Below are 15,905 nucleotides of genomic sequence, written 5' to 3' on the forward strand. Positions count from 1 at the left end.
CAAAACAGGGGCGAGCAGGGTGTGAACACAGAGTGCCAGGAAACGTGTAAGACATCCCCAGGTGTCGGGAGACATGTGGGCCCTGAGACTGTTTGTGATGGTGTGCCTGTTTCCATGGTGATTGAACGAGGAGAGGAAAACCCACTGGGCCATCATCGGGCCTCGCCTGGGGAGTGAAGAACACAGCCTCTGGGGTCTTCCAGGAGCCCAAACAAAGGTGACACATTCAGGGGTCCTTGTGCCCCATCCCCACACCTGCCCCGCTCCCACTACTGCCAGAAGCAAGGCTGAGGACCTCAGGCGTCAGGAAGTCTGATGAGAGGGACTTCACTGGGCAGGTGTCACGTGTGTAACATTTATTGTATTAATACTTAACAAAGCCCTCCAAGACCCAGGCTCCCCCTACCCCCTACCTTGGGCCACGTCTTCATCTTAGTCTTTGGGGAGAAAGCTCTGAAGTCAAGTGGTGAGTTTTCCAGAGCGAGTGCAGGGGCGCAGGGACGGCTCTGAGCCCGCCTTCCCCAGAACACCTCAAGCTCTGCCCTGGCCCCAGGAATGGAGGTTTCTGCCATTCCCGAAGGCAGAGGAGGTCTGGGATCTGCTCGTCAGTCTGTAAACAAATGATTCTTCTCCTCCTTGACACATTCTGTTCTCTGCTCTGGCCAAAGCTCTGGCCCTGAGACCCAGTGAGATCCTGGTAGCTGTCCAGGATGAGAGGGAGGCAGCCTGCAGCCTCATCTGTCACCAGGTCCCCCTTGGAGTTGGGGACACCGACGTCCTGAAACGTCCTGAAACTTAGTAAGAAGAGTCTGAGGGGCTACTCCTCTCTCCCTGTGGCCCCAGTTACTGGGTGTTCTCGTATTTCAGGTATCTAATCAGCCTGCCTGGGAGCGGCAAGGTGTCTAGGAGTTTTATACGGTATTTCCCAATGGCCTTTCGAACCCGCAGCCGGCAAAGGTGAGCCAGAGGTCTTGGAGGTTCTGAAAAAAGGAGGGAAAGGCAGAGGCTGATTTATCATTTGCAATAAGCAAAGGGATTGCATCTGTGACCCCAGCCTATGGGAGGAGCCCAGCTGATGTGGATGGAGAAGAGTGGGGGTGCCCGCTGCTGGTCACCCCAGTCCCTGCCAACTAAAGAGACCCAGCAAGGCACCTTCCCACTGTTCACCCCTCATTGATCTGCACAGCTCAAGCAGTTGACAGCATGGTTAGCACACCCATTTCACAGGTGAGGAAACCGAGGCTTAGCAAAGTTCTGAGCCTTGCCCAGGATCCCTCCTGGGACTAGTGGTGGTTCCTCCCTCCTCTTGAGCCTCTTCCTCTTCACACACAAGCTGGGCCCCCAAACACAGCCTTAGCAATGGGGTCAGAGGTTTGACCTCTTAAGTGCTCCCACATGTGGAATTCAACTTGGAGCTCCCGGTGGTGCTGAGAGGCCAGGGTAAGGGGGCAGAGACTGGCAGCTCCCCTCAGGCCCCAGAATCTCACCTGGCTGCCTCGCCCAGGAGCCATGTAGTGAAGTTTTCTGAGCTGGGGAGTGGGTAGAGGTAAGAGCAGGGGATGAATGCACCCAGTAATGGAGTAATTTATTTCAATCCTCAGCAAAGGGTCGGACACAAAGAAAGGGCTTGTAGAATCACAGAATGTCATTCATTCACTCATTCATTCATTCACTCATTCATTCATTCATTCATTCACTCATTCATTCATTCATTCCCCAGGCACATGCTGAGCCCCTCTGCTGCACCTGACTCTGTGCTTGGGCCAGATATGCAGAGCTGCCTGCCCAGAGGCTCCAGGGGAGGCTTCCACAAGAGACGGTGCCCTTTGAGTGGGTCCTGAGGGCTGAGGGCAGGAATTTCCAGGTAAGGACAGGAGACAGGGACATTCTAAGCAGGGAAAACAGCAAGTGGGGACGGGGGCTGGAGGGGCAGGTGGGATGTGCAGCGAAGGCGGAGGGCCAGGCAGCTGCAGCGTTGCCTAGCGAAGCATCCACACACCGATCACTGTTTCTGACACTTCCACTGCCCTCCGAGCTGCCCTCTGAGTTCACTGCCTTCTGAGCTCAGATGTTTCTACTACATAGTACCACAAAGAGCAGGGAAGCATCATTCCTGTTGTGCAGGCATCTTGTCTGGTTAGTTCCTATTTCTATCTCTTAAATGCTGTGGTCTGGATAAAAAAATAACGTGGTTACCTTGTACATAGAAGGTCTTGAATATATATTCATTTAATGGCTGAATTGGAATAATTAATTATAGGCATTGAGGCCAGTTAGGACACTTTTTTAACAGTCCAGAAAATAGATGGGGAAAACCCTTAGGTAACAAGCTTAGAATATAACCTCCCCTCTGGGAAACTCAGCACAGGCTGTTGGTGAGCAGAGGACATGGAAGCATGAAGGCTGGGCTGGCCAATCCATGGGCTCTGGGTGGTTCCTTCCCAGAATAAGGATGTCAATGTTGTAGCATTAAACAAACAAGCGCGTGGGGACCATCTTGCAGGTGGAAAGTGGGCTTTAAAGTAACCCAAATAGGTATTGCTTAAGAACGACTTGTTTTACTGGCTAACAAATGTGTACTGCACACTAAGGTCTCTGCAGGGATTTCCCTGGGGCATGGTTTAGTTGTGAGGGATCACCCTTCTCTAAGGAAGGCAGGAGAAGGTAACAGAATGGGTAGGACTGATATCTAGGCATAGACTGCTCCACCCTCTAGTGGCCAAGGATCGTGGTGACAGCAACCAACTATTCATTAATTCCCTGAAGGTTTATCATGCATCTAGAGTTAAGCCCTGAGTGAATGGGCAAGTTGACGCCTCCCTCCCCGTTACTGCCCCAGAAACTTTATCAAAGGCTTCAGTTCAAGTGCCTTCCAGGCACCTGTGCCAATGAAAAATCCTACAGCCCATTTGGGATCACAGGGGTGTGAGGATCAAGGAGGAACGTGGTGAGTCAGAGTTAGGGCACAGGGGTGGGCCCCCGAGGCTGCACAGTCTCACCTGGGGACAGGAGTAGTAGTGGTGGAATGACAATGACCTGCTGCAGGTCAGCCTCCTTGGACAAACACTTGGCCAGGGCAGGACTGTACCCTCAGAGCCAGAGAAAGGCGTAGGGTAGCTGGAATGCCACTGCACAGATACCCATTTCTGTCACCGGTGGCAGAAATCCTGTTTGCCCAGGTGAGCTCCATCAATGCCTAAGAGGAATTCTGGCTTCCTCAGCCTGACTTAGCCAGGCAGCCCCATCTACTCTGCACACATCAGAGGGACAGCGGCCGAACCCCACTTCACTGTGCCTGGCACAGTTCAGGCGGGTAGAGCTGAAAGGGGCTGGACAATGATCCTGCCCAGGTGCATCTGTTCAGGTGGGGAGAGGCCTCACCCAGCAAGGCCCTGGCAAGGCTGGCTCCAGGGTTCAGGGGCCTGTCTCCCACACCAGGGTGTTCTGTGTACCAACAGCCTTGGTGTCACCTGGGAGCCTGTTGAAATGCAGACTCCCCGGCCCCGCCCCAGACCTGTGGAATCAGAAGCTGCATTTTTAACAGGACACCCAGGTGCTTCATGTGCACTTTAGTCTCTGACACCCTAGACCACCATCCTCCCCTCTCCCCCACTACAATGCCTCTTAGTGGCCCCAAATCGTTCACAACCTACTCTGAAGGTCCCGGTAGCCCTCAGGGAGCTGTAGCTGTTTAAAACATCATGGAAAGATGTAGTGGAGAGACTCTGGGGTTGGTCAAACCTGGGTTTTAATCCCAGCTCTGCCACCAACTACCTGTGACTTTGGCCCAGGTGGCACAACTCTGTGAGGGGCAGATTCCTCATGTTTCATCCAAGGAGTTACAGAGCCTGGCACGGAGCAGGTGGTCACAGGGTTAGGAACAGTCGCATTCTCTGAGGTCTGGGACTCTGAGTCAGGCAGGGAGATCTGCCAGCCTCGGCAGCAGCAGCAAGTTCCTACCTGCCTTCTCCTTGATGACGGCCCAGTCCTCAAAGCTGTCGATGTGCTCCTTCAGCCGCGAGCAGAGCTGCACATTGCCCACGTAGTCCAGGAGGACATCGATGATGGGCCCTGCCCAGCGGCTCACCTCCGGGGCAGATACGAACTCACAGAACTGAAAGAGAACACGCCGGGACCAAGAAGTGAGTTCATTCCACCAGCAGGAGCCTGCGGCCAGGGAGGACAGGGGATGTGTACAAGCACAGACACTGTGCATACCCAGGCTAGGATCCCCTGAACCATGTCACCTCAACACAGGCTTCTGCTGCCCCAAGTGGAAGATGGGCAACTTGAGCAAGTCGTATCACCTCTGAGCCTCAGTTTCCCTGTCTATAAAACAGGTACATGAAACCAATTCCAAGGGGATTTAACATGAGAATTAGGTAACATGAACATAAACTTTGCACACAGTAGGCAGCTCATGAATGATCCCCATTAACCATTAAAATAATGATCTCCAGGAGAGGCGTGTGTCTAACTTCCTTTTAAGTTCTGACTTTTTTTTTTTTTTGCCTTTTTTTTTTTTTTTGAGATGGAGTCTCGCTCTGTCGCCCAGGCTGGAGTGCAGTGGCGCGATCTCGGCTCACCGCAAGCTCCGCGTCCCCGGGTTCACGCCATTCTCCTGCCTCAGCCTCCCGAGAAGCTGGGACTACAGGCGCCCGCCAACACGCCCGGCTAATTTTTTTATATTTTTAGTAGAGACGGGGTTTCACAGTGTTAGCCAGGATGGTCTCGATCTCCTGACCTCGTGATCCGCCCGCCTGGGCCTCCGAAAGTATTGGAATTACAGGCGTGAGTCACCGCGCCCGGCCCAATTCTGACTTTTAAAGTAACAACATGGACATGTCCTGCCTCTGGGTCGCTGGTTTCTGCTCTGACCTGACCCTACACCAGCCTGCTCTTGACATCCCTTTCCGGATCGTGCTTATTTCACATCGCATTCCATGTGTAGGTTTGCTGGAGGTGACAAGCCTCTTAGTTTGGCAGAGTTCTCCGCTCCGCTATTGGTTCCTTCAATTCCCCAACTCAGCGGACCACAATAAGGATTTCACTGTTCCAATGCACCACTAAGTTCTGCGGCCTCTAAAGTGTGCTAACTTCTAGTTCCCTCCAAAGCTCCCTCCAAAGCGCCCTAACCGCTAAGCCACACTACCCAGGACGCGGGTTAACCACTGTGCTCTGCTGCCTCCAAAGCTGTCCACACTTCCCCCCATAGGTGTTAATCACTAGTCCACGCTGCTCCCAAGGAGCGCGAACCACCCGGCCCCACCGCCGCCCATGCGCGCGCGTCCCCGGGTCACATCCAAAAGCAGCACTCCCCACCGGCGGCGCGCGCCGCCCACCTGCACCACGCTGGGCTCCTTGTCGGACACCGGCGCGTCGTTGAACCTGCTGGAGGGCTGCGGCGCCGGCGGGTGCGGGCCGTTGCCGTAGAGGCACGAGAAGCAGGGCTCGCCGTCGCAGCCCAGGTCCATGAGGAACTTGAGCAGCGACAGGCACTTCATGGCGAACATGATGGTGGCGGGGAAGGCGGTGGGATGCGTGGCGATATAGGCGTCGATGTTCGCGCCGTGGTCTAGCAGCAGCTGCATGGTGCGCAGGCAGCCGTGGCGGATGGCCACGAGCAGGGGGCTGATGACGTCGCGGTTGGGGTCGGCGCCGTGTTCCAGCAGCAGCTCGGTGGCGTACACGTTGTTGTTGACCACGGCGAAGTACAGCGCGGAGCTGCGCCGGTCTTCGTAGAGGCGCGCGCGCTCGGGCGCCAGCGGCGCGTTCACGTCGAAGCGGGCGCTCAGCAGCGCCTCCAGCACCGCGTCGTTGTTGCGCTCGGCCGCCAGGTGCAGCGGACTGACGCCGCTACGGCGTACGCGCGTGCGACTGGTCACCGGCAGCAGCATCTGCACGATCCTGCCGGGTTGAGGGGCGAGCGCGGGTGAGGGGAGGGGAGGGGCGTGGTGGGACAGGCCTCGCCAGCAGGGAGCGCTCGGGAGCCAGGCCTGGCTGCTCGCCCTTACCGCGGGCTGCGGCGCGGGTCCCACCGGCAGGGGGCGCCGCGGGTCAACCATTCTCGCCCCATTGGGGAAGATGGGTTGGCTGCCGTCCTCGCTTTACAGATAAGGAAACGGAGGCTCAGAGAGCTTCAGCCACCCTCCCAAAGTCACATAGCCAGTAAGGGGCAGAGCTGGGCTTCAGACCCAGAACCCTTGGCCTCGGAAGTCTGAGTTCTTAAAAACCTGTCATACTGCACCAGGGTTTCAAGAAGCTGCCACTGATATATTTCAGGCTAAGTGCTGTTGCCCATTGCCAGCTCAGTTATCTAGAGGAATTGACTGGAAGGCCCCCAAATCCAATGTGGCGAAGTTTGGAACCAGACCCTGCCCTCTCTGGGGGAGGATGGACAGGGACAGCCAGATCCCAGAGCCCACTATGTGCCAGAAGGCTCCTAAAGGCTTTACAAGTGCTATTGGGTTCAATCTTTACTATAACTCCTAAAGCAAGGCTCATCATTCCCATTTTGCAGATGAGAAGATTCAGGGCTTTGAGAGACTAAGGGGCTTGCCCAGCCATACAGTTAGAAGAGGGGAACCAGGGTGTGTGCCCTCCTCTGACTCCAGGGCTGAGCTGTCCTACATCCCTATCTTGCTGTCCTGGGACCCCAGTGGAGCCATGAGATCCTGAGGACAAAAGGGGACAAATGTGTTTGGCCCCAACTACTACTGCCCCAGGCCCCAACCAGCCCACTGTGACCATGAGGTTACTTACACTCCTCTCCTGTGTGTCTCACTGCCTCCTGCCCTGAAGGCTGACGCTAGCTTCTCCCAGTCTCTCTGCCTCACCTTCTGGATGTGGAGAACTTGGTCAGCCACTGCTGAAGCCTGAGCTCCCTGCAACCACCAGTTCCTCTCTGTCCTAAAACTCGAGCACTGATCTCAGCACTTTCCCTCTATTAATCTATGAAATTCTCCCAGTAGCCCTCTGAAGTGAGTACTATAATATCCTCACTTCAGAGGTGAGGAGACAGTAGCCCAGAGAAGGTATGTGACTCCTCCAAGGATACACAGCCAGTAAGTGATGGAGCCAGGATTTAAACCCAGGCAGTCTGACCCCAAAGCTACACTCTTAACAACTCCCCTACCTCTTGTGTAGCAGTCAGGGTGACAGTTAACATATCATGGGGTTTTGCAGTCTTCACAATGTGTTAACTTGCCTGCCCATTTTACTTTCACTGCAGCCCTGGGTGGGAGTGGCCGGAGCAGGCCTGTGGCCTTCTTTTTAACAGGTGTGGCTCAGAGAGCTGAGGTGACTAATCAGGAGTCATAAGACAACTCTGGGGACTCAACCCCAGGATTCTTGACCCCTTCTCTTGGCTCTCTTCTCCTAGACCCCTGCCACCTGCAAGAACAAGCTCCTGCCACCAATATGATTCCAGACCCTAATCCGCCCAATCCCTGCTGACAGGTGACCTCACAGCCTCCTGTGGGGCTCCAAGGAGGTGGCCATTGCAGGGGGTGGGGCGGGGGGGGGGGTGAAGGGGAGAGAAGCAGGTGCCACCAGGCCCATTCCCACGCCTCTCGCCTCCTGGCACGCTGGCTTCCTGGAAATCTGATGCCAGTGACCTCCTGCTGGGATCTCAGTGGAAACTATTATTATTGTTAGTGATGCTGTGTTTGGCTAAAATCTGACTCTAAAACCTCAAAAGGAAATTCACACACCCAGGGGGGCTAATTGCCTCCTAATTTCTATTTGTGTAGGCACAGGAGGCCTGACTTTGCTCTGCAGAGGTGCTGGTCAAAGCCAGGCCTGGGCCTCACCCTGGATGGTGGCCACAGCCAACAAATGCTCCGCTAACAGCTGTAATGTGCCCAAGCACGGAAAAGAACAGTGAGAGGGGCTGCCCCGGGGCCGCTGGCCAGATGGGGCTGGTATCTCTGGCAGGTCACAGCTGGTCTCTGGCAATTCACAAACCAAGGGAAAGTGGCAGAAATGTGGGAACTTGAGCATTGTCTCAGTAATGCAGTGAATCATATTATTGTGGCAGGACTCTGCCAATCAGAAAGTAAATGTGTAATGCCGGACAGGCTCTGGAGATCAGTGTGGCCAGCTCTCCCATTTTACAGAGGGTAAAACTGAAGCCCAGACTTGGGGTGAGGAATAGAGTGAGGTTGGACAGAAGGTGGGTGGTGCACAAGAGCAAAATGCAGGTCTCTGGATGCCCAGGGTCACGCCTTCTACGATGCCCCACTCCTCCCAACCATGGGAGCGGCCATGTTGGTAGCCCCACTGCACATCATCACTCCTCTCCCCAGCCCATTTTGTGGGGCAGAGGACAGGAGGACAAGGGGGTGACCCCACCAAACAGTCTGACTCCCCACTTCTCCCACAGGCATGTTTTGGGATCTCAGAGTACAGTTGCTCAAGCGGCACCTTATGAAGAGGATCAAAGGTGACCATTGCCTGACAGAGCCATAGGTGTCTGGAAGGATGGCTCCCTACCCCTTCCTTGTCCCCTCCCCAATGCAGAGGCCACACCTACCAGCTTAGCTTTGCCTGTCTAGGCCCTGAGACCAGAGCAGATCCAGCTCAGGGTCATTCCAGAAAGGCCCAGTGCAGCAGCGTGGCAGGTGCAGAGCTGTCTCTGACCTTGGACCACATTCCGAATCACTGGGCTCCTGTCTTGTTCCCGGGACTCACCAGTATCTGAAGCCTGACATCCTTGCCCCAGGCCCGGGCTCCCACGCCAGGATTCTAGTTTCCTCAAAGCAGCAGCCTTGCCATACCACCTGGCCCTGGCTCTGATGTCCTTTCTGAATCTAGCCCAACAGCAGGGGAATGGGCAGAGAGCTTTGAGCCAATGCAAGCTGTCCTTAGCTAGAGAGGGGCCCAGCATGGGCACTGGGGAAACCAGAAGGCTCAGAGTCAGGGGTACATGGGTTACACACCAGCTCTGCTTTTCAGCACTGGGCCAGCACAGGCAAGTCACTTAACCTCTCTGAACCACACCTAAAGCAGAGGGGTAATTAATTGTAATAATAGTGATGATGATGATGATGATGATGGCTATAGCTACCCTTTATTGAGCTCCAATGGGTTGCTGTGAGCACTTTACCCCTTACCTTCCTAAGTCATAGTTGTGCTAATATTGCTGAGCGCTTACTATGTGCCAGGTACCATTTAAAGGGGTGCTCACATTTGTTTACTTAATTTAATCCTAGCATGACCCTCAGAGCTAAGAACTTAATCTCATTTACTCATTTACTCATAGCAGTCCAGCAAGGTAGGACTGCTTACAATCCCAGGTCCAGGTTACAAAGCACAATGTAATAATCTTTCACCAAGGCTGCTTTTGAGTATAAAATGAGATCTTACGCATGAATCTCATCGGCCTGTAGTCGGCAGTGAATACACAGTGCTCTTGGTATCTTGACCACCATAATGACTGCAGCCTACTGCCCCTGCGACCCTAAACACAGAGGTATTCTGAGTCACCAGGTCACTGTGGTGTGACCTTTGTCAGTGTTCAGTGTAAATTTGGATGGAGGGCCGGGTGCGGTGGCTCACGCCTATAATCCCAGCACTTTGGGAGGCTGAGGCGGGTGGATCACTTGAGCTCAGGGCTTCGAGACCAGCCTGGACAACATGATGAAACCCCGTCTCTACTAAAATACAAAAATTAGCCAGGTGTGGTGGTGGACACCTGTAATCCCAGCTACTTGGGAGGCTGAGGAAGGAGAATCACTTGAACCCAGGAGGAAGAGGTTGAAGTGAGCCAAGATCGTGCCACTGCACTCCAGCCTGGGTGAAGAGAGAGACTTGGTCTCAAAGACAAACAAACAACAACAACAACAACAAATTGGCTGGCGGATTGACATGGGAACCGGTTGCCCACAGACGGCTCCGTTGCCAACACTTCTGAGCTTCACTGTGCCACTCTGACTTGTTTCCTATGAAGTCTTGAGCTGTGAGCCTCAGTTTCTCTTTTAACTAATGGGGATATTAACTTGCTTGTCAATGTACTTTATAAACTGCTTTTTAATTTAATGTATTAAGTGTTCTCTATTTTGCCTTATTCCAGAAAGAATTTCAACTGGCTTGCAAAGATTGATAAAATACAGCAAGAGTATTATATATTGGAGTTAAAAGAGAAGGAATATTTAAAAACGAGGGAGTCAGAAGTAAGGCCCAGAACGTAAGTCTGTGTTTTCTCTTGGCCACAGAAGAGGCTCTGAGATCCTGATTCTCTACTCAGGCTGCACAGTAAAATCTCCTGGGCAGCTCTTAGACACCCTGAAGCCTCAGGCACAGCCCAGGCCAGTGGCAGCACCATCTTGTTAGGTGGGGCCCAGGCATCAGGGTTCCTAGTGCAGCCAAGGTTGGAAACTACTGTTTTGGGAGCTATTCTTGGGCCATCTGCTCTGGGCTAACTCATACAGTTTCTGAATAAATCTATCTTTGGTGTTGATCTTTTATTTCATACAGTGGCTTTGCTAAACTGGAAATGAACAACAGGAAAATGTGTGTCTTGGAGGTGACTGGGACATCGGGACTTTAGGGCTCCTTTCTCAGCACACCCACATGTCACCCCCTGTGGTTAAGTGTGCTGACGAGAAGACACCATGTGGCAAACAGCCCTCGGCTCCTGGTGCTGCCTTCTATGCCTGGGACGGCTAGGGTGTGTTGACAGGTGGCAGAATGCAGAATGCCTATGGAATGTCACATCAAATCCCCGAGCAGAGGGCCTTTAATGCTATATGCCCAGGGAGGGAGTGATGAGCTCGGGGCTTGCTGGCCATGGGCCCTGCCCCGTGGCAGAGGCTGCTGGGAACCAGGCTTTAACCCTTTGTTGGGTAGCCCTAAAAAGTGGCCCAGGCCCTCTGAGCCTTGGGGGACAGAGGGAAATGGGGCCTGAGAGGGGAGGTTGAATAACCAGGGAATTCACCCTGGGAATCTGCATGAATCCAGGGTAGGTGAGTTTAGGGGAACATCAACCATGTATACAGTATTCCTGGATCATCCCCAAGGCCGCCTAGGGCCCATTCAGCTTCTCCTCCAGCTGGAGTCAGACTGCCAACACCTCTGGGTTCACTTGAAGGCAGCCCAGATGAACGTCCCAGCCCTGCTGCTATCTCGAAAATCACTTCCATATCTGGCCTTGGCTTCCTTCTCTGTAAAACCAGGGCCTGAGTTAGATCAATGGCCCCTGCAGCTATGGACAGGCTGTATCTGATTTTCTCTGGGAGCTTTTCAAAGAGACAGTGGGGCTCCTTCTCTCCTGGAGATTCTGGTTCACTGGATCTGACATGGCATTTTAAAAATAGCCCAGAGGGACATGGATGTACAGGCTAGAATCGGGGGGCAGTGGCCCAGGAGATTTCCAAAGTGCACACATTTCCCGCATGTTCACTCTGGATCTCTCTGGGGTCAGGCTCAAGGTAAACTGTGTTTGCCCAACTCTGACAGATGCCCGATGATTTGTGGAACTGAAGAGAAAGGAGCCATCTTGCCCGTGCCCACTGCCTGGCTTGAGCTGTAACTGCACAATCATGGAATACACTCTCCCTAAGTAAGAGTGGGTGAGCATAGAATGCCTGGGCACACCCTGGGTGCAGGCGCTCTGCTAGGTGCTTTATTTCCATTCTATATCCACGCATGTCCATTATATCCATTTTACTGGTCCTCTGACAACCCCATGAGCCGGCTGTAACCATTTCCCATTTTATAAATGAGGAAAATGAGGCTCAGCAAAGTTGAACAACTTTCCCAATGGCCTCAGCAGGGATTCACACCCAGATCTGTCAGCCTTGTGGACAGCTATGCTGTCCAGAAAAGGCCGGGTCTCCTCTGTGTATGTCCTTGAGGGTGGGGAGTGGGAAGGGCATCTTTGGTTGGTCTGGTGCTGGCAGCCTGCACAGAAGGGGCCGGAGCTTTAAGGGCCACCTCTGAAGCCTTGAGTCTTCATTTCAGTCTTTGGAATGTCTCTTTCACCCCATTTCCCTCTGCCTTCGTGAAGACAACAAACACGCCCCAACACACACAATCTGTGCTTCTCACTGTCTGGAAGACTGGGGTGTGTTCTCCCAGGTGTCATCAGGGTACATGAGATGGGATTTTAAGTGAAATGTTTTTAAAATTGATTGTAAATGGATAACATACTAGTGTGATAAATGTTTCCTCTTCAAAATAAATTCATTGTAAGTAAAAACATTATTTAAAGGAAAAAATAGTAAACAATGAGAGTATAGATATTTAAAATCAAGAAGAAAATCTGTGAATGGACAAAGTTTGGGAAGCACTGTCCAGCAAAAAGGGCCAGGTGTTGGGGTTTAAGTCCCAGCCCTGGGGACAGGGCTTTCAAGGGGCAAGTCTCTTGACTACCAGGGTCTTAGCTTCCTGCCCTGTAAAATGAAAATCCGGGTTGACCCGCATACCCACAGCACAGCGTGCGGCCCACATGACAGGCAGATGAGTCACTCTCTGGAAATGACCAAGCCCTGTCCATCCTTCAAGGGCAGCTGGAGCTCCACGTCTGTGGCCCAGGCTTCCCCATGTAGCAGTGTTGCTGGGAATGTTTAAAAACTGGCTCAAGCATGGGCAGAGAAGGGGGAAAGGGCTCTGGTTTGTAGCATTTGCCAATTTCCATGCTGTAAATATTCCATGGCCAAATTTAAGCTACCAATGTGAGGTCAACAAACACAGAGTTGGGAAGAGGTGTGCAGTAGGTTCATGAGAACTGGCATGAGCTGGCTCTAGCACGCCTCTGCCTCTAGCCCCGGCTCATCTCTCTCCACAGCAGCCATGCAGCTCTTCGGCATGCTCTTGCATGATGTCACTAATTCACATATCTGTGCTTCTTCCCCTTTCTCCAGATTGCTCCTTGGGAACTCAAGCCTCTCTCATCTCGCTCAGAGTATCTAGCACATAGTAATTGCTCAATAACTGCTAGTTCTTATCATTGGTGCTGTTTGTGTTATTGTAGGTTTTCCTTGCATGCTTGCTAATTGCCTGGGAGGTTATCTTTGCATTCCTGTACTCCCGAAAATATTCATTAGTTCAGACTCACATCTGCCCCCTGGATAGAATTCCTGTAGATGTGACCTTTGGAGCAGATGAGTACTTCCCACCTATGAGCTGTGTGACCTTGGGCAAGTCACTCAACCTCTCTGTGTCTTACTTCCTCATCTAAACGACAGAGATAATAATATCCACCTCCATGAGCTGTTAAGCAGATTAAACAAGTTTCTGATGTGAAGTTCTGGTAAGTGCTGCATAAGGGTTTGCTATTATTATTGCTGCTGCTGTTGTTATAGGCATTCACTCCATGCTTGCTAACTTGCTAAGGGGTTTCCCTCTTTTCCATGAGAAAGGTGATGTCCATTCTGACCTCTCCAGCTACTTGGGTGGGACATTCAGGGCAGGCCCACCCCTCCCATCCACTACTCCCAGTGTGGGTCTCCGGAGAGCTGCCTGGGTGCTGGCAGAGCCTGGGCTGACCTGTAGTTGCCCTTCTTGGAGGCGATGTGCAGTGGGAGCAAGCCGTCCTTGTTGGTCTTGTTGGCGTCGGCACCCTGTAACAGCAGAAACTCCACCACCTCCTCATGCTCGTTCTTGCAGGCCTCGTAGAGGGCAGATGCGCTGTCGCTGGCCTGTGTGTTGATGTCAGCACCTGGGGAAAGAGAAGCAGATCACCAAGTGACCAAGTGACCAGGAATTTGCTGTACTCAGTGTAGCGCCACCGCGTGGTGGGCCTGCAGTGCTAACCATGGTAGTTCGTCGGATCTTTAACAATGACCCTTAGGAAGGAGGAGTCTACCCGGGGCCACCCCCAGCTTCTTTCAACAACATCAAGACCCAGGGGCCTGGCCAGGCGCAGTGGTTCATGCCTGTAATCCCAGCACTTTGGGAGACCGAGGCAGGCAGATCACCTGAAGTCAGGAGTTCAAGACCAGCCTGGCCAACATGGTGAAACCCTGTCTTTATTAAAAATACAAAAATTAGCTGGGCATGGTAGTGGGCACCTATAATCCCAGCTACTCAGGAGACTGAGGCAGGAGAATCTCTTGAACCCGGGAGGTGGAGGCTGCAGTGAGCCGAGACTATGCCATTGCACTCCAGCCTGGGCAACAAGAGTGAAACTCCATCTGGGGGGGAAAAAAAAAAAACCCAGGGGCCTGCCAGCCCGAACAGAGACCTCTGAGAGGATACAAGCAGCCACGATGATGCTGGCATTTTCTGAGCACCTACTCCGTGCTGAGCATCGTGCTTTCCACAGGCTATATCTGAATTCACAGTGGGTAGTCACCCTGTGAGGTCAGTACTGCTCTTATCTCCAGATTACAGACGGGGGCAGTGAAGCACAGAACACCTAGACCACTTGCCTCAGACCTCCCAGCTCATAAAGATGGAGCCAAACTTGAACCCAGATGGTCTGATGGCAGAGGCCATGGTGGATGTTCTGATGGTAGAGGCCATGCTCTTAACCCTCACTCCATGTAAGAGGGCCTGGGTTCTGCCCTGACAGAGGCCTCACAGGTCTAGGACAGCACAGAACCCCTAATAAAGGAAAATCCCAAAAATGTTACTAATTGCAGTTTGCTATTAATATTGCTATTATTATTGCTAATATTGCCATCTATTAATATTGATCGTTATTGCTATCAATAACTTCTAGCTCTTATCATTAGTGCTCTTTGTGCGAAGTATTCCCTGCATGCTTGCTAACTGCTAATTCTCTGCCTTTCACTTCAAGGAATAAGAGAATTACTTTCTGTCTCCTCCCAAGAAAATACTAGACCAGGTGCAGTGGCTCACACTTGTAATCCCAGCACTTTGGGAGGCCAAGGCGGGAGGATCACTTGAGCCCGGGAGTTCAAGACTAGCCTGGGTAACCTAATGAGACTCTGTTCTCTACACCTACTGAGTACCCCCTGACCAGGCATGGTGGCGCATGCCTGTAGTTCCAGCTACTTGGAAGGCTGACGTGCGAGGATTACTTGAGCCTGGAAGGTTGATCTAGGCTGCAGTGAGCCAGGATCACACCACTGCACTCCAGCCTAGGCAGCAAAGTGAGACCCTGTCCCCAAAACAAAAACAAAAACAAAAACAAACAAAACCCAGAAAACATTAATCCATGCTGCTAGGAGTAATCAGGTCTGGTGACAATCTGCCTTCAGCTTAATCTTCTACACCTGCTTCATCTCCTGGTGGGTGAGGGAGAGAACCGATGTGCACACAGCTTTCTCTGCACAAAGAGAGTTCAGCAGTCCTTCCTTGTTCTGGAAGGACATGGAACTAAGATGCTGGAAGATGTCAGTGGGGCTAAAATCAAAAGCGTCTGCTAACCACAGGTCATCTCTCTAAGCATGTTGCTGATCTCAGGCTTTCTGGTAGTTTCTTATTTTTGACGATGGTGTGATCAGTTTCTGGTCTAGTGGAAAGAGCACAGGCTTTGGCGTCAGATGAGAATCACTTGAGGCGTCTGTTTCATGGCTCACAAGCTCTGCAGTCTCAGAAAGGCTTTAGGAGCCTCAGTTTTCTCATCTGTTGACCAGGAATAATAGTACCTACCCCTCGGGATTACTGCAGGGAATGAACAGAATAATGTAAGCACATTTCTCAGCTCTGTGCCCGCCACAGGGAAGCTGCTCAGCAAATGCCAGTTGCTCGGGATGGAAGGAGCTGGGCAGAGGGCTTCGTTCTGCCTCCAGCCTGAGGGAGAGCCAGTGAGCCGCCCTCACCCTCTGTCGGGCTCTCAGAGGCAGGTGCCCTGGAGAGCCTGGACCCCACCAGCAAAGCCGCGTGCTCACACAAGACAAATATTTGGGTTGGAAAATAGACTCAGCCCACAAAGTGAACAGACCCTGACTCAAGAGTGTCGGCGGGAGGCCCGGACAGATGTTTGGAGTTAGTGA

The 15,905-nt window shown here is 52.6% G+C and overlaps 1 protein-coding gene across 2 annotated transcripts in view; it reads right to left on the reverse strand.

The window, feature by feature from the left end:
• Window positions 1-339: 339 nt before the first annotated feature.
• ASB2 (ankyrin repeat and SOCS box containing 2) overlaps window positions 340-15,905 on the reverse strand; it is a 43,128-nt gene continuing 27,562 nt past the window's right edge. For both annotated transcript variants that reach the window (XM_025391655.1, XM_025391656.1), the window contains 4 exons: window positions 13,489-13,660; window positions 5,343-5,907; window positions 3,961-4,114; window positions 340-980 (listed from right to left, as the gene is read on the reverse strand). In XM_025391655.1, the coding sequence (XP_025247440.1) occupies window positions 844-980; window positions 3,961-4,114; window positions 5,343-5,907; window positions 13,489-13,660 (1,028 nt within the window). In that variant the 3' untranslated portion in view covers window positions 340-843. The remainder of the gene's footprint in view (window positions 981-3,960; window positions 4,115-5,342; window positions 5,908-13,488; window positions 13,661-15,905) is intronic.

Source organism: Theropithecus gelada, chromosome 7b, assembly GCF_003255815.1.
Source record: "Theropithecus gelada isolate Dixy chromosome 7b, Tgel_1.0, whole genome shotgun sequence".
NCBI classification, from domain to species: domain Eukaryota; kingdom Metazoa; phylum Chordata; class Mammalia; order Primates; family Cercopithecidae; genus Theropithecus; species Theropithecus gelada.